A 26,953-nucleotide genomic window follows, 5' to 3' on the forward strand; every position below is an offset into this window, starting at 1 on the left:
TGATGGAATATATTGATGAAAGGCACATCTACCACGAAAACCAGGGAGCATTTCGTCAATAGTGAGATTCTCCCCAGGGCAATAGCTTTTTTTTTACAGTTTTCAACAAATTTTTGGAATATATCACGAATTGGAGCAAGTCGGTCACGTGCTTTACGTTCGGTTTGGGTATTTCTGTCGTCAAACCGAAGGCAACGAATTAGAAGCTTGAATCTGTTTATGGACATAACAAGGCCAAATTTTTCAACTCCATCCCCATCTTTACTCCAAAGTTCCTCCAACCTTTGTCTATTTGCCCTATAAGCTCCTGCAAGGTATAATAATCCAAGAAAAGCATGCAGTTCTATTTCATCTGTGGCCTTGATGGTTCTGTTGCAGATGAACTTGTCCTTTATAATGTCTATATATTGGTTGGTATATGTGACAATAGAGTCCAGAATGTCATCTGTGAATAAACTATTCCAGCATTCAACTGCAGTTTTTGCATTACTTGCAGTTCCTATAACTGCAGGAAGGTGAGTAATAATGTTTTGAGGTTCCCTACGTTTTTTCTGGAATGGCTTCTTGTTCCATTGTTTTTTTTTATCTTTTCCCATATAATAAGATTCTACATCTTCATCCTCATCACTGTCACCATCTTGCTCTGTTTCAGAATCCACTTCACATACTTCCACCTCATCATGAGAATCAATCTCACTTTCCTCTCCTAAATCCTCATTCAGTGTGGGGTCTGCATCATCTAACAGCATGTTTGTTACTTCCTCAACATCAAGGTTTTTTGATAAATTTTACATTTTCCTCTCCATTTCAGCAGATAATCTGAAGCAAGATAAGGAATATGTGTTAGGGAACTACTGTATATGCCTGAGCAGCACACTTTCTTTTTTAATCTTCCTTATTTCTATGAAATATCCTCACACTTTGTGCTATACATTCATAAAACAAGCTAAATAAACAATTGTGATGAATAAAAACATAAAATACCAACCTTATTGAGTGTGACGTGTTCACATACAATGAGCCTGAGAGATTAGTGCAGTTATCTGTCCTCCTGAAGCTCTGCAATCCAATTGTGGTATGAGGTTTCACAGAGCTGCTAGAGCCAGGAGACTACCTGGAGGGAGGGGATTTCCTCACAATCTGGTGAGGAAGGAGAAATGAAAGTAAAAGAGATGTGCCTGTCAGGCCTATTGTATGTGACGGAGGGTTAAAGGCGTTGTCCACTTCTAGGACAACCCCTTGTCATCCCTCATGTTTGGCTTCGTTAAAATAAAAATACTCATACTGAGCTCCCGTGCTGACACCGCTCCAGCTGTGTCGGGAGTCACGTTCCAGGGGCTAACGGGAGGATGTTGCATTACACGAGCCCAGCAATCAATCAGCGCCAGCTTCACTGTCCCCGTTTTTGGATGTATTAAACATCAACAGGAAGCCAGAGCTGTGGCTGGTCTCTGACTTTATCTTGATGTTCAATTTGTCCAAAGATGGGGACAGTGACTTCAGCGCTGATTGGGCGCAGGGCTCACAGTACATAACCTCACATGAGCCGTGGGGATGTAAGTGCTGGAACGGCGCCAGCATTGGAGCTCTGTATAAGTGTTTTTATTTTAACAGAACCAAACATGAGGAATGAGAAGGGGATGTCCAAGTAGTGGACAGCCCCTTTAACTTTCAAAAATACTACACTGAAGTTATCATACCGAGAGTGTGAAAAATGAATTTTTTGTTGACCATGAAATATAACTCCGATGGGGAGAAACTATATACGTTATTGACTAATTGTACAAAAACATATAACAGACAGTTGTATAATTAAATTAGAAAGGGAAATTACTTTAGAACTTACCATATTTTTGGACTATAAAACACACTTTTAGTAAAAAAAAAAATCTTGCTAATAAGTAATGCTTCTTATAGACTCGAGGCAGCTTCCTGTGACAGAGGAGAACGCTGAGACAGTGTCTTTCCTGATAACTGAGAGAACTGCTCACTCTCCTCCAGCCCCACATTTATCTAACTGATTGGTGCAGAGCAGGAGAGAAAGGTACCAGGACCTGCACCGAGGATGCACGTCCTGAGTGAGCATCTGAAGAACCTTCCACCCAATTAGCTCAAGGACCTTTCAGATTATGTAATCAATCACATAACCTGGAAGAAACTGCAAATACTGTGTATGTGTGTATTTAAATGTGCATATGTTGCAGAGATGTGTGTGTATGTATTTTTATGTAGCAGAGCTGTGTATATGTAATTGTGCATGTGTAAGAGAGCTGAGTGTGTATGTAAATGAGCATATATAGCAGAGCTCTGTGTTTTTGTAAATGTGGGTATGTAGCAGACGTACGTGTGTGTGTGTGTATGTAAATGTGCATATGTAAATGTGCATATGTAGCACAGGGTAACCAAAAAAATACCCACAGAAAAAAAGCCCACAGCCATGAATGACCACAGGAAAATTGCCCACACAGGATCATGATACACATGGGTCAGGATCAGGAGACACATGGGGCAGGATGGAGACAGATGAGGAAGACTTATGGGGCAGGATGGAAACAGATGAGGCAAGATCCCCATGGATCATGGGACACATGGGGCAGGATGGAGTCAGATGGGGCAGGACATGAGGTAGGATGGAGGCAAGTGAGGCAGGATCATGGGCCAGGATAGACAGATTGAGCAGGATCATGGGGCAGGATTGAGACAGATGGGGCAGAATCATGGGACACAGAGCAGAATGGAGACAGAAGAGGCAGGACCATGGGTCTAGGATGGAGACAGATGGGGCAGGATGAAGACATAGGGCAGGTTGCAGACAGATGAGGAAGAATGGAGACAGAATGGGCAGGATTATGAGATACATAAAGCAGGATGGAGACTGATGGGGCAGAATTATGAGACACGTGGCAGTATCACGTCATATGCCGGTGAGTCCGTGCCTCAAATGGATGAGGGAGACAACGCTGGGCAGTGACCAGGTAAGGAGAAACACTTTTTTTTGCACTGAAAGTGGCAAGATCATGAGGAAGGATGGAGACAGATGAGGCAGGATCATGGGGCAAGATGGAGACAGATGGGGCACCATGGAGACAGGTGGAGCACCATGGAGACAGATGGAGCAGGATCATGGGACACAGTAGAATGGAGGCAGGATCATGGGTCTAGGATGGAGACACATGGGACACATGGGTCAGGATGGAGACAGATGGGGAAGGCTCATTGGGCAGGATGGAGACAGATGAGGCAAGATCCCCATAGATCGTGGGGCAGGATGATGACATCAGATGGGCCAGGATGTAGACAGATAGGCAGGATGGAAACAAATAGGACAGGATCATGGGGCAGGATAATGAGACGGATGGGGCAGGATGGAGACAGATGAGGAAGGCTCATGGGGCAGGATAATGAGACGGATGGGGCAGGATGGAGACGGATGGGCCAAGATGGAGACAGGGCAAGATCAGGAGGCAGGATGGAGACATATGAGGCAGGATCATGGGGCAGGATAGACAGATTGAGACAGATGGGGCAGGATCATGGGGCAAGATGGAGACACATGGGGTAGGATGAAGACAGATGGGGCAGGATCATGGGGCATGATGGAGACAGAAGGGGCAGGATTAAGAGGCAGGATGGAGACTGATGGGGCAGAATTATGAGACACATGGGACAGGATCACGTCACTGTCATGCGCAAGTGAGTCCTCGCCTCAAATGGATTAGGGAGACGACGCTGGACCACGACCAGGTAAGGAGAAACATTTTTTTTTGTACTGAAAACGGCAACATGGGGCAGGATCATGGGGCACCATGGAGACAGGTGGGGCAGGATCATGGGACACATGGCACAGGTTGGAGACATGTAGCAGGATCATGGGACAAATAGGGTAGAATGGAGGCAGAAGAGGCAGGATCATGGGTCTAGGATAGAGACATGGTCAGGATCATGACACACATGGGGCAGGATGGAGATAGATGGGGAAGGCTCATGTGACAGGTGGAGCAGAATGGAGACAGAAGAGGCAGGACCATGGGTCTAGGATGGAGACAGATGGGGCAGGATCATGGGACAAATGCAGGATCACAAGACACATGGGGCAGAATCGAGACAGATGAAGGAGGTTGGAGACAGACGAGGCAGGATCATGGGGCAGGATGCAGACAGATGAGGAACGATGGGGCAGGATCATGGGGCATGATGGAGACAGATTGGGCAGAATAGAGAAAGAAGAGGCTGGATTATGAGACATATGGGGTAGGATGGAGACTGATGGGGCAGGATCACGTCACTGTCATGCGCCTGTGAGTCCTCGCCTCAAATGGATGAGGGAGACGACGCTCGACTGCGACCAGGTAAGACGAAATATAGTTTTTGTACTGAAAGTGGCAGGATGGAGACAGATGGAGCAGGATCATGAGACGCATAGGGTAGAATGGAGGCAAAAGAGGCAGGTTCATGGGTCTAGGATGGAGACATGGGTCAGGATCATGAAACACATGGGGCAGGATCACGATACACATCGGGCAGGATGGAGACAGATGGGGAAGGCTCATGGGACAGGATGGAGACAGATGAGGCAAGATCCCCATGGATCATGGGACACATGGGGCAGGATCCTGAGACAGATGGGGCAGGATGATGTCAGGTGGGGCAGGATGGAGACATATATTGCAGGATCATGAGGCATGATGGGCCAGGACAGACAGATTGAGCAGGATCATAGGGCAGGATTGAGACAGATGGGACAAGATAGAGACAAATGGGGCAGGATGGAGACAGATGGGGCAGGATCATGGGTCTAGGATGGAGATGGATGGGGCAGGATCATGGGACAAATGCAGGATCACAAAACACGGGGCATGATGGAGACGGCAGAATCGAGACGGGGCAGATTGGAGACAGATGAGGCAGAAAGGAGAGAGATGGGGCAGGATACAGACAGATGAGGCAAAATGGGGCAGGATCATGGGACACATGAGGCAGAATGGAGACCGAAGAGGCAGGATTATGAGACACATGGAGCAGGATGGAGACTGATGGGGCAGGAACACGTTACAGTCATGCGCCAGTGAGTCTATGCCTCAAATGGATGTGGGAGACAACGCTGGACCGCGACCAGGTAATGAGAAACTTTTTTTTGTACTGGAAGCGTCAAGATGGGGCACGATGGAGACCGATGAGGCAGGATCATGGGGCACGATGGAGACAGATGAAGCACCATGTAGACAGATGGGGCAGGATCATGGGACACATGGAACAGGATGGAGACAGGACAGGATTATGGGGCAGGATTGAGACTGATGGGGCAGGATCATGGGACACGGTAGAATGGAGGCAGAAGAGGCAGGATCATGGGTCTAGGATGGAGACACGTGTCAGGGTCTTGGGACACATGGGTCAGGATCTTGAGACACATGGGTCAGGATTATGAGGCGCACAGGACAGGATCATGAGGCAAATCGGGAAGGCTCATGGGGCAGGATGGAGACAGGGCATGATGGAGACAGATGAGGCAGGATGGAGACACATGGGGCAGAAATAGCTCTGATATCACACTATTCAATGAACAAGCAAAGGTACCAACATCTAGATTAATGGAAAGGGGTATAAGAAAAAACATTGATTCAGCAATACAAAAAGTTCTTGTAAGAAATACTCATTTAAACAACAGAGATGATGGCATTAACAACAAGAAGCCAATAATAATAAAATCTATTAATATGGACAAAAAAACATTTTCAGTAACCCATATAGTTGCCAATTTCAGGAAATAAAAAATATTATAAACAGATATGTCCCTGTATTATTCCAAGATCGGGACTTAAATAAAATCCTGAAAAATGGATTAGTATGTGTCCCGAGAAAAGGGAGATCAATAGGTGCTACTCTTTCCCCAAGTCTATATGTGCCACAAAAAAGAGATAAAAAACCTGTATAAGTTGTAAAGGTTTTTTTAAATGTTCATGTTCCAAATGTACGATGTGCCAGTATACATTGCAAACTCAAAAAAATTGATGCAGCCAATGATATTAAAATATTTATTAATTGCAATACAAATTATGTTGTGTATTGCATATTTTGCAAACAATGTAAAATAAAATACATTGGCTGCACAATACACAAATTAAAGAAAAGGATGGCAGAACATGTCACCAACATCAAAAATAAAAACGCATCCTATGCAGGAGCATGCAAGCATTTTGTAGAGAGACATAAAGGGGAACTAAACAATTTTTCATTCTATGGGAGAGAAAAAGTGGATATTCCTATTAGAGGAGGGGATTGGAGGAAAAAAACTCCTCCTAAGAGAATTATTTTGGATCATTAAACTTGATACAAAATACCCCAACGGCATGAACCATAGGGATGATACTCTTTACCTATATTCAATTTTAGGGATTTGAATGCAGGGTTTTTTTTTTCTCCTTCTGGTTAGCCTTGTGATTATGCTAATTATTCTCAAATGTGATTGATTGTTAACATATGTGTTTATTGATCAACGGATGGTTACTATTTGTTTTTATAACATGTATCATAAGGAATCTGTATCTCAGTGAATAAGCTGCCAGAAACACGTTGAGATGAATTCCCAACCTGTATGATCTTTTAAATTATTTTGTAATAAATTGAGGATTTTAATTATTTTTGGGACTCACCAAAATTTTTTTCTTGAATAAATAATAGTGTACATACATCAATTAATCTGTCACAAGGCCTATTTTATTTGATATATGATTTATCTAGTTCCAGGAACCATGTATGTTGGAGGTCTACGTGCAGTGGGAATACGTGCTTTAGTCTTCACATCCCCACATTAGGTGCATTTTAATAATTTTTTACCTATTTTAATGAAAATTTAGCAATAAAAAGGTTTTTAGGTAATGGCATTTATAAATTATGTGGAACATTTAACTTTGTGACATGTTATTTTAAATACAAGGCGCATTTTTTAGACGTCACTTTCCACTGTCTCACATACCATTTTTTCATTTATGTTTGACACAAGGAAGGACGTCATTAGATCTAACATGTTGTAGGCAGAGTTCAATTCATATTTTAAATAAATTAAAATAAACAAGCTTTTACACACTTTTATTGTACACTGGCCACTCTGTTACTCTGCAGGTCCTACTTTTAAAATCCTTTCTATGGGGCTTCTCAGGTTTTCCTTCCCCTTTTGCACCCCCATCTGGCAACACAGGGCAATCTTCATGAGCAAGGCTATATAAATGTGATCTACCTGGGTGAGCCACACCCTGAGGAAGAAGGACTGAGTCTCCTTCGAAACGCATCGGTTTTGTGGCTGCACTGAGATCCCATAGTCTATTGGCAGTGACGTCACCCTCGACATGCCCCACGTTCATGCTACAATCTCGCGCTTCCGGCTGGAGTGCACCGCCATATGAATATCTCTGACAGCCACAGAGAGAGGCATTCACGGGAGGACGCTCCAGCAACAGACCTTTTGCTCACACAAGACCTTGCCGCCAGTGTTGGGATGGGAGCTGCATGATCAACACTAGCAAGTACCCCACACACAGCAGTTACTGGAACTATCCAGGCAGCATATACTGTAATTAGCCATTGGCAGGCAGTCCCCTTGCTGCTAGCCAGGGGATACTTTGGGCACTTTGAATCCCTTGATATTTGCCAATTTTATTCACTCTGGGCTTATATAATTTCCTAACAACCAGTGGAGATACATACAGCCACTAGATTGTACTCCACCACGTCATAGGTGTATATGAATCAATTGCATATGTGAATTCTACCTCATGCCGCTTTATACCTTATGTGCACTATTTTTCACCAGTAGCGCAGTAGTTCTCTTTATTAACAGAAATAGTTTCTCCCCATCAGAGTTATTTTTGATGGTCAACATACGATTTTCCAGTAAGAGTATTTTTATTTTAACGAGGCCAAACATGAGGAATGACAAGGGGCTGTCCTAGTAGTGGACCAACCCCGTTAATATACAATTTTCGGTTAAAAAATTTCCAACATTTTGAACATGAAAAAGGATTCTTCCCTGTGTGACTTCTCTGATGTTTATTAAGTATTTCCATTTAAAACATTTTCCACATTAAGAACATGAAAAAGGCTTCTCCCCTGTGTGAATTCTTTGGTGACTAAGAAGAGATGATTTCTTCACAAAACATTTTCCACATTCTGAACAAGAAAAAGACTTCTCCCCTGTATGAGTTCTCCGATGCTTAACAAAATCTGATTGATGGTTAAAACATTTCCCACATTCTGAACATGAAAAAGGCTTCTCCCCTGTGTGGGTTCTCTGGTGGCTATCCAGATGCGCTTTCCGGTTAAAACATTTCCCACATTCTGAACATGAAAAAGGCTTCTCCCCTGTGTGGGTTCTCTGGTGGCTATCCAGATGCGCTTTCCGGTTAAAACATTTCCCACATTCTGAACATGAAAAAGGCTTCTCCCCTGTGTGAGTTCTCTGGTGCTTAACAAAATCTGATTTATGGTTAAAACATTTCCCACATTCTGAACATGAAAAAGGCTTCTCCCCCGTGTGAGTTCTTTGGTGTATAACAAGATTCCATTTCTGGTTAAAATATTTCCCACATTCTGAACAAGAGAAAGGCTTCTCCCCTGTGTGAGTTCTTTGATGTGTAACAAGAGTTGACTTATCTACAAAACATTTCCCACATTCTGAACATGAAAATGGCTTCTCCCCTGTGTGAGTTTTCTTCTGATGTCTAATAAGACTTGATTTCTCTGTAAAATATTTCCCACATTCTGAACAAGAAAATGGCTTCTCCCCTGTGTGACTGATCTGGTGTCTAACAAGAAATGACTTCCATAAAAAACATTTCCCACATTCTGAACACGAGAATGGCTTCTCCCCTGTGTGAGTTCTCTGGTGAAAAACAAGATCTGATTTCTGGTTAAAAGATTTCCCACACTTGGAACAAGAAAATCTATTCTCTGCTGTGTGAATTTTTTGATGTTTAAAGAAAGAATTTTCGAGGGGAAAACTATTTCCATATTCTGAACATGAAAATGGGTTCTTTGCTTTAGCAGCAATTTGTTTTTTAATGGTTATTTTGTGACTTTGATTTTCCTTAGTAGTCGGTAATGAATCAGAAAACAGGATCTGTTTCATAGGATCAGATGACTGATCTTTGCTGTGAAGGGATGATGGTATATCTGGAGTAATGGTATTCACTTGAAATGTATCCTGTTGTATCTCAAGATCATCTGATTTAAAAATTGAAGATGTCAGCTGTCCCTGTGATCTCTGGGTACAGTCATCTGCCAAGAATAAAACCAATTATTATTGTTGAACGAAATATCCTTGAATTTTATACTTTTGAACATTTCTACTTAAACTGTCCATAAAAATGGCAAGTTATGCAAAAATTGTAATTATTCACCGAGACAATGACAGACCGTTTACAGTCTAATAGAAAACCTCATAGGATGAACAAGTTCTTTCTGCCCCCCAAATATGGAATAAAAAAGGACCAAAAAATGTTATGTAGATGAAAATAATACCAATAAAAACTTATACTCATCTCACAAAAACCCCTACTCAGGTCCATCATCGGTCAATGGAATAATAGAGGTTTCCACATTATTAGTGGCTCAAAGGCTCTTGAAAAGCAACATGGCTTCCACAAACCAATCCAGCAAAATCCGCTTTCCTGAAGCCAAATCTCCCCCTCGTTCTGAGCCTTGCAGTGTGTCCAAACCACATTTAGCATCCATGTATTTGACATTACTATAGTGAGAAGAACCCTCTTAATTTACGGTGTGTGTCTCCTGGAGCACAATCTGGGCACTATGTGTTGGCAATAAAAGGGAATATTTGCAATTTTCACTCTGAAACATCCACTGCGTGCTAATTTCTGAAAAGTGCCTGTGAAGTCAAAATAGTCATTACTCCTATAGATTAATTCACTGAGAGTTATCATTTCAAAAATCGAGTCACTTCATAGGGATTTCTACTGATTTAGTTTTCAGCCATTTTGTCCTATTGGGGCTTTTGCAAATGTTGTGTCCAATCTCCTCTGGGATCTGCTCCTGCGACATCCGTTTCTCTCACCAGGAGCCGCCTTATTCATTACTAGAGGCGGCGCTGGTGATGGAGGAGACGTCAGAACTAGAAGCTTTGGGTGGTGCAGGCTCTGTGCAGCCACTAAGATTAGGGTACCTGAGAACTGTAGTACCATCCAGTCTGGCAGTATGGGTGTGTGTGCAGTCCAGCTGGAGTAATCTGCTCCCTGCTTCAGCCAACTGGAAAGCACCACACCCTACTAAAGCTCGGAGCATATTGCCGGGAGCTGCCAGATACAGCCTGGTTCTCCTCTGGTTCAGTCCTCTGTGCTCAGCTCCCGGCTTGTGTATTTGTCTCCTGTTGTGACCCCGGTCCGTTTACTGATTACTCTTGTGTCTTCTGATTTTGTATTTTCTCAGCCCTTCTGGTTCAGAGTGACTCAACTACCTATTATTCCTGTCATCTCACACTACAGAACAGCAAATAACACCTGGCCCAAACCTTGTGGTCCCTGTGTAAACGCAGATCCATGTATAGGGGTTAAAGGATGACGGTTAAGGCAATCTCTGAGATCTGGAAAGCAGAGTAGGTACCGCCAAGCCTGTTCATGGTAGCCATCTTTTGAGCTGCCAGATGACTACAAACAGTGCCCCGTTACATTGTGCCTGAAAACTATTTCAGCAAAACCTGTGCTCATTTCCTTCTGAACCCCGTCATGTGCCCAGACAGTAGAGTACAACCATATATAGGGTATTGTCAGATTCAAAAGTTGGAAAATAATTTGCTATTATGCTTTGTGAAAATGAAAAAAAAATTGGGGCTACATTAACATTTTAAAGAAAAAATAATATTTTTTGCATTTCACTTTGTGTTAATTCCTGTATGTGGTTTTTGATACTAGAAAAGTGCAATTTTCTAGGCTCCTCACAGTTATTTAAAAAACTGCTACCCAAAAAAGAGGTTTCGTAAAATTTAATTTAACATATGAACACTTGTTGCTAAACTTGTATGCTTTCTATGAACCTAAAAAAATAAAAGCATGTTGAAAAAATAAAAAGGGGATTTTACCAAAGTAGAATGGTAAATGCTCTTTATTAACTATTTTGTGTGGCATCTGTTTCAAGAGAGTAAAAATTAAAAGTTTTAGAAGTATAAATCTTTCTAAATTATTTAGCAATTTTCAGATATTTTTAAAAATGAGCGCAAATTACTGTATATACTCGAGTATAAGCTGAGGCACCAAATTTTACCACACAAAACTGGGAAAACTTATTGACTCGGGTATAAGCCTAGGGTGGGAAATGCAGCAGCTACTGGTAAATTTCCCCATCCTTTTAGGCATTGCTCCCTCATCCCCAATCCTGGTATGCATGGTCCTTTTTCTGGGACTGTTTCCCAATGGGGGCGGAGTGCCCCATGTTGACTTAGAGTTGAAAAAAAGAGAGAAAGAATCGGAGGACTGTTTCCCCTACCTCCCAGGCCAAGGAGGCCTCAAGCAGCACCAAGTTGAGTACCTTCGTGAGCTGCTCTTTTTATTTCTTTTATTTTTATTGCGCCTGTTGCGCCTTTTTCTGCTGGAATTTGCAGTGCTGAGGCACACCTTGAGGATGGATATCCTCTAAACGTAAGAGACTTGCGGCCTAGCGGGAAGAACCGTTGACCCCCACTACGGCCAAGAAGAAAGAGACTCGCGGTGTGTTCCCTGTGACCGTGTGCCTCAGAATGCTGCCCTTGAAGGAGATTGAGGGCTATTGGTGTGCTGACCTCTTAAAATATGGACATGGAAACGGTGTTTCCAGGGTCCTTACCAAGAAGGACCGGTTACTTATGAGAAGTTTTGAAAGTTGATAATGAACTGTCCTGAATTGCTGTTCCAGGGCCCTTAACCGAGAAGGGCCGGTCTCACGCTCAAGAAGAAGACTTCAGGACCAGTCTTGTACTAAAATGTTTTAGTAATGTGATATGATGTTATAAATGTTAATATGTATTGGTTGCCTAGTGTGGTCGGGGACGACCAACATTAAAGTGTGGGGGAATGTAATAGTGAGGAAGGATGTACCTTCCTTTGGCACTGAACTGTTGTTAGGCCAAGCTAAGGGGTTAGCTGCACTGATCCAGTCCGTAGAGTAGAGGGGGAACTTGGTGCCATGGTCAGACATTGAGTATGTCTAGAGCGTAGTTTAACCTAATTCCTTGTGGGCTGCAGTACTTGTCACCAGCCACAAGATGCCACTGTCGGGTACAGCTGTTAGTAAGAGTCTGCTAGCAGAGTGATAGTGAGGAGTTAATTGAGTAAAAGGACAGCCCATAGAGGGTGGGCACGCTAGGAAAACCTGTAGTGTTTCCAGAAAGAACTGAGAGAGAGTTGGGACAGTGAACCGTACAGGCAGCCTGATCATATGGTGGCTGCTAGGGTAGATGGGAGCTCCGTACCCTCAGACAGTAGGATCACCAGTGTGAAGATCTCCCTACGCAAGTCCTGTTAGCCAGCCAGAGAAACTCAACGGAGGTATTGAGGACCCAGGGCACTTTCAGTCTGCAGGCAGCAGAGGAAGATAAGACTTCAGGCTAAGACGTTGGGGAGATATAGGATTCAGATGCACTGTTGATATTGAGGAAGATTCTCTTGGGCTAGAGATTAGAGTCACAGAGGTGCTTCACATAAAAGAGGGATCCAGGGCTGAAGATGTTGCCAGCGCCTATGAGGAAGATTATAACCTGTCGGGCCTTATCCATTATATCTGCCTGTAAATATTGTACATATTCCTCTTCCCCAAGTAAAGTCCCAGTTATGGTTAAGAACCTCGTGTCCTCTGAATTTATTGCTGCCCTGGTCCCAAAAGAGCAATGTCTGGAGACAGCCGCGATCGGATGGTCTGAAGTAAGTGGAAAGCACCACATACACGGCCACACATCAGAGGGAGGACACGCATTGTCTGTAGGGTGCCACAGCGAGCAGGGGCTACAGCTCGCCCAAGACTACCTCGCTGAGGCACCTTACACTGGTCTTGTAGTGGCCATATCAGCAGATTCAGTAGCACAGAAGAGAGAGAAGGTAGATTCATCCAATAAGATATCATGGTTCTAGGAATCCAACAGCATCATTACCCTCCGCTTTCTCTTACAGGCCCATCATATTTTTCTTCAAGTGATCTTCTAATTTATTAGCACATTCTACGTACGCTGTCATTGGCTTTCTAGTTTACAGACCTGGGCAGGTAAGGGTCAGCATCTTCTGATCCCAGTGGGTAGGTGGATCCTCCAGGTTGTAATTTCTATAGAAAAGGGCTTTCACAATTTCACAAAGTAATTTGAACATTTTCTGATGGAGGAGAATGTTATGCTGTAGTGGCAAAATAGTGATCACTTGATTGTGATACGGCCGGACTACACCACCGATAAAGCAGCCACAGCCGGTGACAGAGCAGAATCTGTGACTTCTCTGCATTTAGTGGTTACTACTCACCTGGGTAGTCATATGTAGGAATCTCCTCTTTACACCACTCATCACCCTTCACATATGTCTCTATAGTATCAATATGGGTCAGATCTTCACCCTGAAACAAATATTGTAAAAGTCACAGACAGATGGAGAAGTCCCATCTATGATCATCTCTAATCCTGCCATCTCCACTGTTCTCATTACACAAGTATAAAACATATAATATTGGTGGATAAAACAAGACTGAAAACAAAACTATCACAGCAGAGATCTCATGACACCTTCTCGCCATCTACCTGATAATCCTGAAGAACATTAGGATCTTCTTGTTTACAGTCCTGTGGAAGAAGAGGACGGGGACATCTCTCCAGAGTTGTCCTCTTACTGGATAGATCTGGAGGAAACCCATACAGGGACTGAATTCATTCTTTACATACAGAGAATTATAGGTCGTGTGTAGTTAGTCCTGTCTATTACCTGGTGATGTGAGGAGCTGGGGAACCTCCATAATGACGTCCTTGAACAGATCTTTGTTTGCTTCTAAATACTCCCACTCCTCCATGGAGAAATAGATAGCGACATCCTGACACCTTATAGGAACCTGACACAGACAATAATACTGTCAATTCCCCTATCCCTTCATAGCGTTACTGTATAATGTCCCAGCAGTGTCACCTCTCCAGTCAGCAGCTCAATCATCTTGTAGATGAGTTCTAGTATCTTCTGGTCATTGATGTCCTCATGTATCAGGGGGTGAGGTGGAGGCCCCAAGATTGGACTCAGGGGTCTTCCCCATCCCTCAGACACAGGGTCCTGGCAGCGCTCACTAGAGGTCTTCTTCACTACTGTGTAATCCTGGTTATGGAGAGACACATTAATAAATCTCACTAGACATTTCCACAGTCCTCACCTCTCCAGTTCTGTCCATCTGTTATTCCCATAGATAAGAATGATGTAATGTGACGTCACCAGAATGTCTCACCTCTCCAGTAAGCCGGAAGAGGATCTCTAGGGTGAGGTGTAATATCCTCTCCGCAATCTTCTCCCTGTTCATATCCATCCTTGATTAATTCAGAAAAATTCTCTTAATAAATATAGGAGATCATCACTGATAGGATCTGATATTGTAGGGACCTTAATATGAAGAATATGAGCCGATTGAAGATCATAAAAATCCTGTGTAATAATACAATTACTGGAGACAATAAGGGAAACATATGAGGAGATAGAACGTGCAGATGTTGTATTCTCTAGTTTTGTATGGACTGGAACCTGAAGTTGAATTGCTGACTTAGGGCTCATGCCCATATGTGAGAAAAAAAACGTATCTGGACCGAAAAATCGGATGTGTGTCATGCGATTTTCATGCGAGTGCTATGCAATTTATGCATATCATTTATGCGATTTCAACATGGGCTTTTACATAGGGGAATTGTCTAGGCCATTTACACAGTTTTCTATGTAATTATTATTCACTACATATATAAATATCTATAATATAACGCTGCAAGCGTCCCTCTGTTTGGAGCCTCTAAAGACTGCGCATGCGACGCGCAGTCTGGCTCCAGACAGAAATACGCATGGAGCCGTTACAGGTAAGAGGAGTGTGTATGGCGCCGGAGATCGCGGTATGCGTAGACACTGAATGCATACCGCGATCTTCGATGCCATACTTACATACTTACCTGACTGGGAGGAGTGTTGCCGCTTCGCCTCTCTTCTCGCCGGAGACCAGGGCAGGAGTGAAGGAGTCAGCGCATAGCGCTATCTGGCGCCATTTTACTGAAGACACTTTTGCAGTGTGTCTTCAGCAAAATGGCGCCAGACAGCGCGGTATTGGCACGCGTGTACTCTGGCGCCACACTCCTCCCCCAGCAAAACAGGACACCGCGGTGCTGGAGCACAGGGAAGAAAGGTGAGTTTGTGTTTTTTTTTGTATGTGTGCAGCGTGAAAGGGATGAGGGGTGCCACGCATACCAGGATTGGGGGGTGAGGGGTGTCACACATACCAGGATTGGGGGGTGAGGGGTGCCACGCATACCAGGATAGGGGGGTGAGGGGTGCCACGCATACCAGGATAGGGGGGTGAGGGGTGCCACGCATACCAGGATTGGGGGATGAGGGGTGCCACAGCAGAACAAAGTGAAGGTTCTGGAGTGGCCATCTCAGTCTCCTGACCTCAATATCATTGAGCCACTCTGGGGAGATCTCAAGCGTGCAGTTCATGCTAGACATCCCAGGAATTTACAGGAACTGGAGGCTTTTTGCCAAGAAGAATGGGCAGCTTTACCATATGAGAAAATAAAGAACCTCATTCACAACTACCACAAAAGACTTCAAGCTGTCATTGATGTTAGAGAGGGCAATACACGGTATTAAGAACTGGGGTATGTGAACTTTTGATCAGGGTCATTTGGATGTTTTTGGTTGTCATTAAAAGTTAAAAAGAGAAAACACAGTAGTTTGGCAATAAATGGCTTCACCCAACCAATAACCATGAGTGGAGAAAAAATTTTCTTTTATTATCATTCATATTCTCTGAAACAAGGCACAAAAGAAAAAATTCTGCCGAGCGAGGGGTACGGGGCAGTGTGTGTACGAGGTGGAGCCGCGCGTGTATGAGGTGTACGGAGTGGAGCCGCGCGTGTACGAGGTGTACGGAGCAGAGCCGCGCGTGTACGAGGTGTACGGAGCAGAGCCGCGCGTGTACGAGGTGTACGGAGCAGAGCCGCGCGTGTACGAGGTGTACGGAGCAGAGCCGCGCGTGTACGAGGTGTACGGAGCAGAGCCGCGCGTGTACGAGGTGTACGGAGCAGAGCCGCGTGTGTACGAGGTGTACGGAGCAGAGCCGCGTGTGTACGGAGCAGAGCCACGTGTGTACGAGGTGTACAGAGCAGAGCCGCGTGTGTACAGAGCAGAGCCGCGTGTGTACGAGGTGTACGGAGCAGAGCCGCGTGTGTACGAGGTGTACGGAGCAGAGCCGCGTGTGTACGGAGCGGAGCCGCGTGTGTACGAGGTGTACGTGGCGGAGCCGCGCGTGTACGGGGCGTAGCCGCGCGGGTAAGAGGCGTACGGGGCGGAGCCGCGCGGGTACGAGGCGTGCGGAGCCGAGCCGCGCGGGTACGAGGGGTGCGGAGCCGAGCCGCGCGGGTACGAGGGGTGCGGAGCCGAGCCGCGCGGGTACGAGGGGTGCGGAGCCGAGCCGCGCGGGTACGAGGGGTGCGGAGCCGAGCCGCGCGGGTACGAGGGGTGCGGAGCCGAGCCGCGCGGGTACGAGGGGTGCGGAGCCGAGCCGCGCGGGTACGAGGGGTGCGGAGCCGAGCCGCGCGGGTACGAGGGGTGCGGAGCCGAGCCGCGCGGGTACGAGGGGTGCGGAGCCGAGCCGCGCGGGTACGAGGGGTGCGGAGCCGAGCCGCGCGGGTACGAGGGGTGCGGAGCCGAGCCGCGCGGGTACGAGGGGTGCGGAGCCGAGCCGCGCGGGTACGAGGGGTGCGGAGCCGAGCCGCGCGGGTACGAGGGGTGCGGAGCCGAGCCGCGCGGGTACGAGGGGTGCAGAGCCGAGCCGCGCGGGTACGAGGGGTGCGGAGCCGAGCCGCGCGTGTACGAGGGGTGCGGAGCCGAGCGTGTACGAGGGGTGCGGAGCCGCGCGGGTACGAGGGGTGCGGAGCGGAGCCGCGCGGGTACGAGGGGTGCGGAGCGGAGCCGCGCGGGTACGAGGGGTGCGGAGCGGAGCCGCGCGGGTACGAGGGGTGCGGAGCGGAGCCGCGCGGGTACGAGGGGTGCGGAGCGGAGCCGCGCGGGTACGAGGGGTACGGAGCGGAGCCGCGCGGGTACGAGGGGTACGGAGCGGAGCCATGTGTATAACAGCTGCTTTATCCCCTGTGTAATATATATCTAGTATTAATGCGCCAGTAATGGGGGGTCTCCATACACCTCCGCCTGCAGAGCCGCCAGCACATATATGGGTAGACACTAGGATGTATGGGCTCCTTCCAGGTCCTGACTGCAGCCCATCCATTCTAGCTGGCTCACTAGTGAAGAGTATTAACCCTTTAGTATCAGCCCTTTCTCCCCAAAAACAAGAAGAAGAGAAAACATCAAACCAGCAATTAATGTAACTCCCGACCTCCTCTCCGCAGCTGCACCCTAGAATGTATGGGCTCCTTCCGGGTATGACATCATTTCCGGGGGCGTGCTCTAGTTGAGGCGCAGACTCCATAGTGACATGCAGAGACGCATCATCTATACGCGCCCGCATTGGTCTCAGCTCTGCACGGAGGAGGCCCCGCCCTTTTCCGTGACGTCATCCCCTTGCTCACATGACGTTGGCAGAGGATTGTCCCTGTGTGCGGCTCTGCAGGTGCAGGTCTGTGCAGACTCCGCATTGTTCTCTATGCGGATTATTCCTTTTCCTTCTATATCGCCGCCATATTCCGCAGCGCTGTACATAATATCACACGCCCTATAGTCCTTATTCACACCTGCGGTTCCTGTCTGTGCAGTGATTGCGTTTTCCTCTTCTCCAGACAGTAATGTCCTCCCCTCCCCCTGTGACCCCACATGATAATATTCCCCTATTCACCTGCAGCGGCCACAACTCCCCCTATGTGCCCGAAATAGTATTACTGCCCCCTGAGTGCCCTCATATATTAGTAATGTCCCCGTGTGCCCCCATATATTAGTAATGTCCCCTGTGTGCCCCCATATATTAGTAATGCCCCCTGTGTGCCCCCATATATTAGTAATGTCCCCTGTGTGCCCCCATATATTAGTAATGTCGCCTGTGTGCCCCCATATATTAGTAATGTCACCTGTGTGCCCCCATATATTAGTAATGTCACCTGTGTGCCCCAATATATTAGTAATGTCACCTGTGTGCCCCCATATATTAGCAATGTCCCCTGTGTGCCCTCATATATTAGTAATGTCCCCTGTGTGCCCCCATATATTAGTAATGTCCCCTGTGTGCCCCCGTATATTAGTAATGTCCCCTGTGTGCCCCCGTATATTAGTAATGTCCCCTGTGTGCCCCCATATATCAGTAATGCCCCCTGTGTGCCCCCATATATTAGTAATGTCGCCTGTGTGCCCCCATATATTAGTAATGTCCCCTGTGTGCCCCCATATATTAGTAATGTCGCCTGTGTGCCCCCATATATTAGTAATGTCGCCTGTGTGCCCCCATATATTAGTAATGTCCCCTGTGTGCCCCCATATATTAGTAATGTCCCCTGTGTGCCCCCATATATTAGTAATGTCGCCTGTGTGCCCCCATATATTAGTAATGTCCCCTGTGTGCCCCCATATATTAGTAATGTCCCCTGTGTGCCCCCATATATTAGTAATGTCCCCTGTGTGCCCCCATATATTAGTTATGTCCCCTGTGTGCCCCCATATATTAGTAATGTCGCCTGTGTGCCCCCATATATTAGTAATGTCCCCTGTGTGCCCCCATATATTAGTTATGTCCCCTGTGTGCCCCCATATATTAGTAATGTCGCCTGTGTGCCCCCATATATTAGTAATGTCGCCTGTGTGCCCCCATATATTTGTAATGTCCCCTGTTTGCCCCCCATATATTAGTAATGTCGCCTGTTTGCCCCCATATATTATATTGTATATCCTTCCTCCAAGTTTCAGTCTCACTCAAGTAGTGGATTATAGTCCTTCTTACATCCAATGCGTAGAATTCTTCTTCCTTGCTATTTCATGGATTTTGACAGAAGAACGGAAGAATTATGGGCTGAGATATATGAAAATCAGACGACACCTTGGGAAGAAAAGTAGGTTCCAACTGGAGGATGATCCTGTCCTCCAGAATACGACAATAAGGTTCTCTGACAGACAGGGCTTGGATTTCACCCACTCTCCTGGCTGTAGTCAGAGCTATCATCAGCAATGCCGCTTTCCAAGACAATTTGTCTATTTGTGTCTCGGCTATTGGCTCGAAAGGATACATAGCTAGGCCTCTAAGAACTATGTTGAGATCCCAAAGTGGAACTATTTTAGCTCTTGTTGGATTTGTCCAAGAAGCAGCTGTCATGAACCTCTTAATCCATCTGTTCTGGGCCAAATCAGTATCAAAATAGGAGCTTAACCGGTTCCCGACCGCCCACTGTACATAAACGTCGGCGCTTGCTGGGCTCTGTGCAGCGCCGACGTTTAAAAACGGTGGGTGGTCCTGCTGGCGCTGCGGTACCGGTTCAGAGCGATAGCTCTGACATGTGGCATCATGGGGACCTGATTGGATCAGGTCCCCATGATGTTAACCTGTTCCTCTCTTCTAGATGTCGCGATCCATAGCGATCGCAGCATTTAAAAGATAATCACAGCCGGTGGTCGGCGATCGGGACCCCCCACATACCTTAGCAGCGGCGGGGATCCTGGTGCTGTGACCTCTGACATCATCGAGTCCTGATTGGCTCAGGTCTCGATGATGTCAGCGTCACACCAGCCAATCAGAGAGATCACCAGGTAAGTTTGTTTTAGCAACAAACTTTCCCGGGCGATCTGGCTGATAAATACACTGTTTCTCCTCCGATCTCAGTGAGAGAGCAGAGGAGAAACAGTGTGACAAGAGCTGTCAGCCTTGCCACTGTGAAAGTGAAAAAAAAAATATCAAAAAGAAAGTAAGGTTAGGGTTAGTGAGTCTGTCAGATCAGTCAGTCCTGTCAGATCAGTCAGTCCTGTCAGATCAGTCAGTCCTGTCAGATCAGTCAGTCCTGTCAGATCAGTCAGTCCGGTCCGTTCAGTCCAGTCAAAAAATATAAAAATAAAATGGCCCGTCAGACTTATACCGCAGAGGAGGTGTATGCCCTGCTGTGTTCTGATAGTGATGACAGTGCAATCTCAGATGGAAATATGGATTTTGAGGGCTTTAGTAGCGGTGACACTGAGAGCTCAGAAATGAGCAGTGATTCTGGTCCATCCTCAAGCCCAAGGACCAGTACAGCAATAGGGGCAAATAGCGCTACTGGAGAAGCGTCTCCAAATCAGGGAACACTGCCCAGTACAAGCGCTGTCCCTGCTACTAGTGAATTGGCGCACGCCAGTGTACAAGGGGCTTTGCCACATGATCTAGCATTTCCCAGATGGGAGGCTTCGGATTCAGCTGCTCCATTCAGCCCTGATTTCAATGCCATTCCTGGTATAAATGTGGAGGTGGAAGATTTTGGACCAATTCATTTTTTTAATTTGTTTTTTACAGACAGCTTGCTAGAGCATATTGTCGTGCAAACAAATTTATATGCATCCCAATTCATAAGCCAGAATCCCCGATGTTACTATGCTAGGGCAAATTTATGGACACCAACTAATGTCCCGGAAATAAAATAATTTTTAGGACTTACATTTGCCATGGGGCTTGTTAAAAAACCGAGCATTCGATCCTACTGGTCCAACCACCCTGTTCAAGCCACCCCTATGTTTTCAGTCGTTCTGCCTAGGACCCGTTATGAAATGCTCATGCGGTTTTGGCATTTTAACGACAATAGTCAATGCCTGCCCAGAAATGCCCCAGAACATGACAGGTTATATAAAATTAGACCCATCATTGAAAATTTGTCAGAAAAATTCTTAAGCCTCTACACCCCAACACAAAATATTTCTATAGATGAGTCCCTTGTAAAATTCAAAGGAAGACTGCACCTCAAGCAATTTATCCCATCTAAAAGGGCAAGGTTTGGAATAAAGCTCTATTAAATGTGCGAAAGTTCAACCGGATACACATCCGCTTTTCGCATATACGAGGGGAAAGATAGCCAACTAAACCCACCAGGATGCCCTACTTATCTGGGGACATCTGGAAAAATTGTTTGGGAGCTGATAAGTCCATTTTTTCAAAAAGGCTACAATCTATATGTGGACAATTATTACACCAGCATACCCCTATTTAAAAGTCTGGTTGAACACAACATCGGAGCTTATGGGACCATTTGTAAAAACCGTCAGGGGTTTCCACAGCCATTGGTCAACCAAAAGTTCCAAAAGGGGCAGTCGGGCTGTACGCAATGGAGAGCTGCTTGCCCTGAAATATAGGGATAAGAGGGATATTTTTGTCCTCAGCTCGATCCACACAGATGCCACAAGGGCCATTGTAGAACTAGGATCCACCACTCCGAAGCAAAAACCTGTGTCAGTCATTGACTACAACAAACACATGGGGGGTGTGGACCTTGCAGACCAGGTTCTACAGCCATACCAGGTATCAAGAAAGTCCTATACCTGGTATAAAAAGTTGGTTATTTATTTGTTTCAGGTGGCCACATACAATTCTTTTGTGTTGTACAAAAAAGCAGGAAATTCAGATCCTTTTCTTGATTATCAAGAAAAGGTAATTGAAAATCTTGTCTTTCAAAGTGTTAGCCCCGCTCATCCATTAGAATCTGAGGATGTGAAAAGACTCACTGAGCGACATTTTATTGCACTTATTCCAGCAATGGAAACAAGAATGAACCCCCAGAAAAGATGTCGTGTATGTACTAAGAGAGGAATGAGGCGTGATACCCGCTACTATTGCCCACAATGCCCATCATTGCTAGCCTTATGCGTCACTGACTGCTTTAAAATCTTCCACACAGAACCACTTTTTTAAACTGTAAAAATGTATCCCAATTTGTCATTCAAACATTTGGTTCATTTAGTGAATGACACATTCGAGTAGAGCTCACTTAATTTCCAGGGGGGGGGTTCTCCAGAATCTAAACCTTCCATTGCGTGCTTGTTTCTGGAAATCATCCATTGAGTTAAAATGGTCACTAAACCCATAGATGAATTCCCAGAGGGGTGTCATTTCCAAAATGGGGTCACTTGTTGGGGGTTTCCTCTGTTTAGGCACCTCAGGGGCTCTCCAAATGCCTCATGGCGTCCACTATCGATTCCAGCCAAATTTCCATTCCAAAAGTCAAATGGCGCTCCTTACCTTCCGAGCCATGCCGTGCGCCCAAACAGTGGTTTTGCACCACATATGGGGTATCAGCGTGCTCAGGAGAAATTGCACAACACATTTTGGGGTCCATTTATTCTGGCTGCCCTTGTGAAAATTAAAAATTTGAGGCTAAAGTAGCAGTTTTGTGTTAAAAATGTGTTTTTTTATTTTCACACTTCAACATTATAAAATTCTGTGAAGCCCCTGGGGGTTCAAGGTGCTCACCACACATCTAGATAAGTTCCTTGAGGGGTCTAGTTTCCAAAATGGGGTCACTTGTTGGGGGTTTCCACTTTTTAGGCACCTTAGGGGCTCTCCAAATGCAACATGGCGTCCACTATCGATTCCAGTCAAATTTCCATTCCAAAAGTCAAATGGCGCTCCTTACCTTACAAGCCATGCCGTGCACCCAAACATTGGCTTTGCACCACATAAGGGGTATCAGCATGCTCAGGAGAAATTGCACAACACATTTTGGGGTCCATTTTTTCTGGCTGCCATTGTGAAAATTAATAATTTGAGGTTAAAGTAGCAGTTTTGTGTTAAAAATGTGTTTTTTTATTTTCACACTTCAACATTATAAAATTCTGTGAAGCCCCTGGGGGTTCAAGGTGCTCACCACACATCTAGATAAGTTCCTTGAGGGGTCTAGTTTACAAAATGGGGTCACTTGTTGGGTGTTTCCACTGTTTAGGCACCTCAGGGGCTCTCCAAATGCAACATGGCGTCCACTATCGATTCCAGTCAAATTTCCATTCCAAAAGTCAAATGGCTCTCCTTACCTTCCAAGCCATGCCGTGCACCCAAACAGTGGCTTTGCACCACATAAGGGGTATCAGCGTGCTCAGGAGAAATTGCACAACACATTTTGGGGTCCATTTTTTCTGGCTGCCATTGTGAAAATTAAAAATTTGAGGTTAAAGTAGCAGTTTTGTGTTAAAAATGTGTTTTTTTATTTTCACACTTCAACATTATAAAATTCTGTGAAGCCCCTGGGTGTTCAAGGTGCTCACCACACATCTAGATAAGTTCCATGAGGGGTCTAGTTTCCAAAATGGGGTCACTTGTTGGGGGTTTCCACTGTTTAGGCACCTCAGGGGCTCTCCAAATGCAACATGGCGTCCGCTATCGATTCCAATCAAATTTCCATTCCAAAAGTCAAATGGCGCTCCTTACCTTCCAAGCCATGCCGTGCGCCCAAACAGTGGCTTTGCACCACATAAGGGGTATCAGCGTGCTCAGGAGAAATTGCACAACACATTTTGGGGTCCATTTTTTCTGGCTGCCATTGTGAAAATTAAAAATTTGAGGTTAAAGTAGCAGTTTTGTGAAAAAAAGTTAAATGTTCATTGTTTTCTTCCACATTCCAAAAATTCCTGTGAAGCACCTGAAGGGTTAATAAACTTCTTGAATGTGGTTTTGAGCACCTTGAGGGGTGAAGTTTTTAGAATGGTGTCACTTTTGGGTATTTTCTGTCATAAAGGCCCCTCAAAGTCACTTCAAATAAGATGTGGTCCCTAAAAAGATGTTTTTGTAAATTTTGTTGTAAAAATGAGAAATCGCTGGTCAACTTTTAACCCTTATAGCTTCCTAACAAAAAAAAATTTTGGTTCCAAAATTGTGCTGATGTGAAGTAGACATGTGGGAAATGTTATTTATTAACTATTTTGTGTGACATATCTCTCTGATTTAAGGGCATGAAAATTCAAAGTTTGAAAATTGCAAAATTTTCAAAATTTTCACCAAATTTCCGATTTTTTTCACAAATAAACGCAAGTGATATCGAAGAAATTTTACCACTATCATGAAGTACAATATGTCACGAAAAAACAATCTCAGAATCAGGGGAATCAGTTGAAGCGTTCCAGAGTAATTACCTCATAAAGTGACAGTGGTCAGAATTGAAAAAATTGGCCCGGTCACGAAGGCAAAAACAGGCTCTGGTGCGAAGTGGTTAAAGCCGAGACTTGGACCTTATGTGTACTTGGTCTTAATTAGTGTTGAGCGAGTATTTGTTTGTTCCGAGTATGCTCGGGCCGAGCTCCGAGTATTTACAGCTGCTCGGTGATATGTGTGAATCGCTCCCGTGTGCATGATTTGCAACTGTTTGACAGTTTTATTACATGTGAGGAATGTGTAAGAAATAGACATTCTTCACATGTAATAAAGCTGTCAAACAGTCGCAAATCATGCACACGGGAGCGATTCAAACATGTCACCGAGCAGCCTTAAATACTCGGAGCTCGGCCCGAGCATACTCGGCGAAAGGGTTAATAGTACATACTCGCTCAACATTAGTCTTAATCCTTTAGACAGACCGTTCTGTAGGAAATCCAAGATTCTGACCATGTCAGGCCGAAAGGGATCTAATGGACGAGGTTCGTACCGTAGTTTGAAAGCTTTCCAGATTTTTTCATAGATGGAATTCGTGACCTGTTTTCTGCTTTTCTGCAGTGTATGGATCACCTCTACTGAGAAGCTTCTGGCTCTTTAGAGGGCGGTCTCAGAAGCCAAGCCGCTAGAGACAAATTTTGAGGGGCCAGATGGTAGATCGGACCCTGATGCAGCAGATTGTGGATTTGAGGAAGCATCAACGGATCCTCCATTTTCAGACTGCTCAATGTTCCGAACCATGCTCTTTTTGGCCACATTGGAGCTATTAGAATCGTCTTGACTCTTTCCGACCTGATTTTTTGTAAGGTCCTTGGTATTAATGGAGTCGGGGGAAAAGCATAAGCGAGCCAGACTTCCCAAGGGTGAGCGAATGCATCTATCCCTGTTGCTGAATCCTCGGGGTCCAAGGAGAAAAAGGCTCTTACTTTTGCGTTTTTCTGGTTCGCAAACAGATCCATATCTGGGTATCCCTACTTTTGTACAATCATCTGAAATATTTCCGAGTTCAGACTCCACTCCTCTGGATGAATGTCTTTCCTGCTCAACAGATCTGTCTGATAATTGTTGGAGCCCCTCAGGTGCAGAGCTGACAAGGATAGTAGATGATGCTCCGCCCAGTGGAAGATCCTTTCTGAGATCACTTGCAGTCTCCTGTTTTTTTGTACTTCCCTGATGTCTTAAGTGGGCTACCGTTGTCATATTGTCCGAGTAGACCCTGACATGTGACCCCTGAAGTAGATAAATGGCTGCTGTAATGCAGCAGCTTGCTTGGCATTACTGTAATGATCCAGGGTATGTTTTGGCCGACCAGGTACCTCCCCCTCAGGTGACTGGTCACATGACTGGCATCACACAGGTCCTTTTGCACACAGAAGGTCTGAACACATGACTGTGACGTCAGCTCAGGTCCTGTGTGTGTGTGTGTGTGCACTGGATGGATATATAAACCCTGGTAGATTTGAGACAGGTGTGAAAAGGCATGAGGCCTGGTGAAGCCTGGCAGCCTGTAAGGTCGAGGCTGGATCGTGTGTGTAGAGGCCAGTGGCCTTGGAGGGAAAGCTGGCTCGGAAGGCAAGAGTCCTGGAAGGCGAACACTGGATGTGTGTGTGAAACATTCCAGTAGCCCTAGACGGGACGAGGGCTGGAGACCCCCATCTGGGAAGACGCAAAGCCACAGTGGTGGAAAACCAAACGGACTGCAGCATCTAAAACCCGGCAAAGGTAAAACACTGCTTGATGTAGACATTTATTTGGACATCGATATAAGTGACTTTGCTGGAGGCTATAACTGGAGCCAAGTGGGACTGTCTGTACCTGGAAGGCTCTTGACGTTATATGTATAATATGTCGGGGAGCCACTAAGATGGACTGTGTGATAAGCCGTTTATGAAGAGTAATAAACTGCTGTATTGTGACATATTGGAAAATGTGGCTGGTGTGCTTTAATTGACCTGGTGCAGCGAGTATCCCCCAGTATGATGACTGTCGCTGCCTTACACTGCCCATAGAGTTTCCTCCACCGCTTTCAGCTCTCTCAGGTTCGAGGATTGTTCTGCTATTTCTTTTGACCAGACTCCTTGAAAGGCCACGTGGGAGACTACTGCTCCCCATCCCCTTTTGCTTGCATCTGTCTTGACCGATAACAAGGGAAGTTGAATCCATGCCGAACCTTTCTCCAGATTTTCTGGACACATCCACCACCTTAAAGATGTTTTCACCTTCTCTGGCAGATGAATCCTGCTAGTGAGGGAACTTGGAGATCTGTCCCAACAGGAAAGGATGTAGTTTTGAAGTACCCTTGAATGCCCTTGAGCCCAAGTTACCACTTGAATAGATGAGGTCATGGTCCCGAGGACGGACATGGCGAATCTTATTGAAACTGCTCCGGTTCTTCAGTGCATAAACTTTCGACCTTAACTGAATTTGTTTCTCTTTTTGGCAGAAAAGAGGCTTGCTGCTGAGAATCCAGGAGAATTCCCAAGAAAGTCTTCCTTGTGGAGGGAATCAGATCTGACTTTATCAGCCATCCCAATGATTCCAGAATCTGAAGGGTCATCTGAACGTCTCTTTCCAAACTTGAAACTGAGGGAGCCATCACTAAAAAATCGTCTAAATAGGGGACGATGCCGATATTCCGTCTTCTAAGACAAGCTACCGCCTCTGCCATGAAGGG

The 26,953-nt window shown here is 45.5% G+C and overlaps 2 protein-coding genes across 8 annotated transcripts in view; one reads left to right on the forward strand and one right to left on the reverse strand.

Annotated features, from left to right (window-relative positions):
* The window catches only part of LOC141270842 (uncharacterized), a 127,434-nt gene that overhangs the window by 60,551 nt on the left and 39,930 nt on the right, over positions 1-26,953 (forward strand). The window contains exon 8 of the mRNA XM_073680939.1: positions 17,728-17,826. Within this exon, the coding sequence (XP_073537040.1) occupies positions 17,728-17,826 (99 nt within the window). The remainder of the gene's footprint in view (positions 1-17,727; positions 17,827-26,953) is intronic.
* Positions 6,022-17,663, reverse strand: LOC141270533 (uncharacterized). 7 transcript variants are annotated; one of them, XM_073680574.1, is made up of 7 exons: positions 17,587-17,663; positions 14,443-14,521; positions 14,136-14,315; positions 13,938-14,061; positions 13,757-13,854; positions 13,485-13,575; positions 6,022-9,273 (listed from the first exon to the last, which is right to left on the reverse strand). In XM_073680574.1, exons 2-7 carry the CDS (start codon positions 14,518-14,520, stop codon positions 8,081-8,083), a joined length of 1,764 nt encoding a protein of 587 aa, XP_073536675.1. In that variant the 5' UTR covers position 14,521; positions 17,587-17,663; the 3' UTR covers positions 6,022-8,080. The 7 variants fall into 7 exon arrangements, with proteins under 7 accessions (XP_073536675.1, XP_073536680.1, XP_073536676.1 ...); XM_073680579.1 differs by having other exon boundaries at positions 14,443-14,506; positions 17,587-17,661; XM_073680575.1 differs by having other exon boundaries at positions 14,443-14,594; positions 17,587-17,659.

This window comes from Phyllobates terribilis, unplaced genomic scaffold, assembly GCF_046119375.1.
Source record: "Phyllobates terribilis strain yellow unplaced genomic scaffold, ASM4611937v1 Scaffold_5__5_contigs__length_657084704, whole genome shotgun sequence".
Lineage (NCBI taxonomy): Eukaryota > Metazoa > Chordata > Amphibia > Anura > Dendrobatidae > Phyllobates > Phyllobates terribilis.

Bases quoted from the DNA above. Each gene is read 5' to 3' on its own strand.
- LOC141270533 (XM_073680574.1), bottom strand. From the start codon at position 14,520: ATGGATATGAACAGGGAGAAGATTGCGGAGAGGATATTACACCTCACC. The intron at 14,062-14,135 runs GTGACACTGCTG...TGTCTGTGTCAG, and splicing joins TTGAGCTGCTGACTGGAGAG to GTTCCTATAAGGTGTCAGGA. The intron at 9,274-13,484 runs GTGAGTAGTAAC...TATTCTTGGCAG, and splicing joins TCCTACATATGACTACCCAG to ATGACTGTACCCAGAGATCA.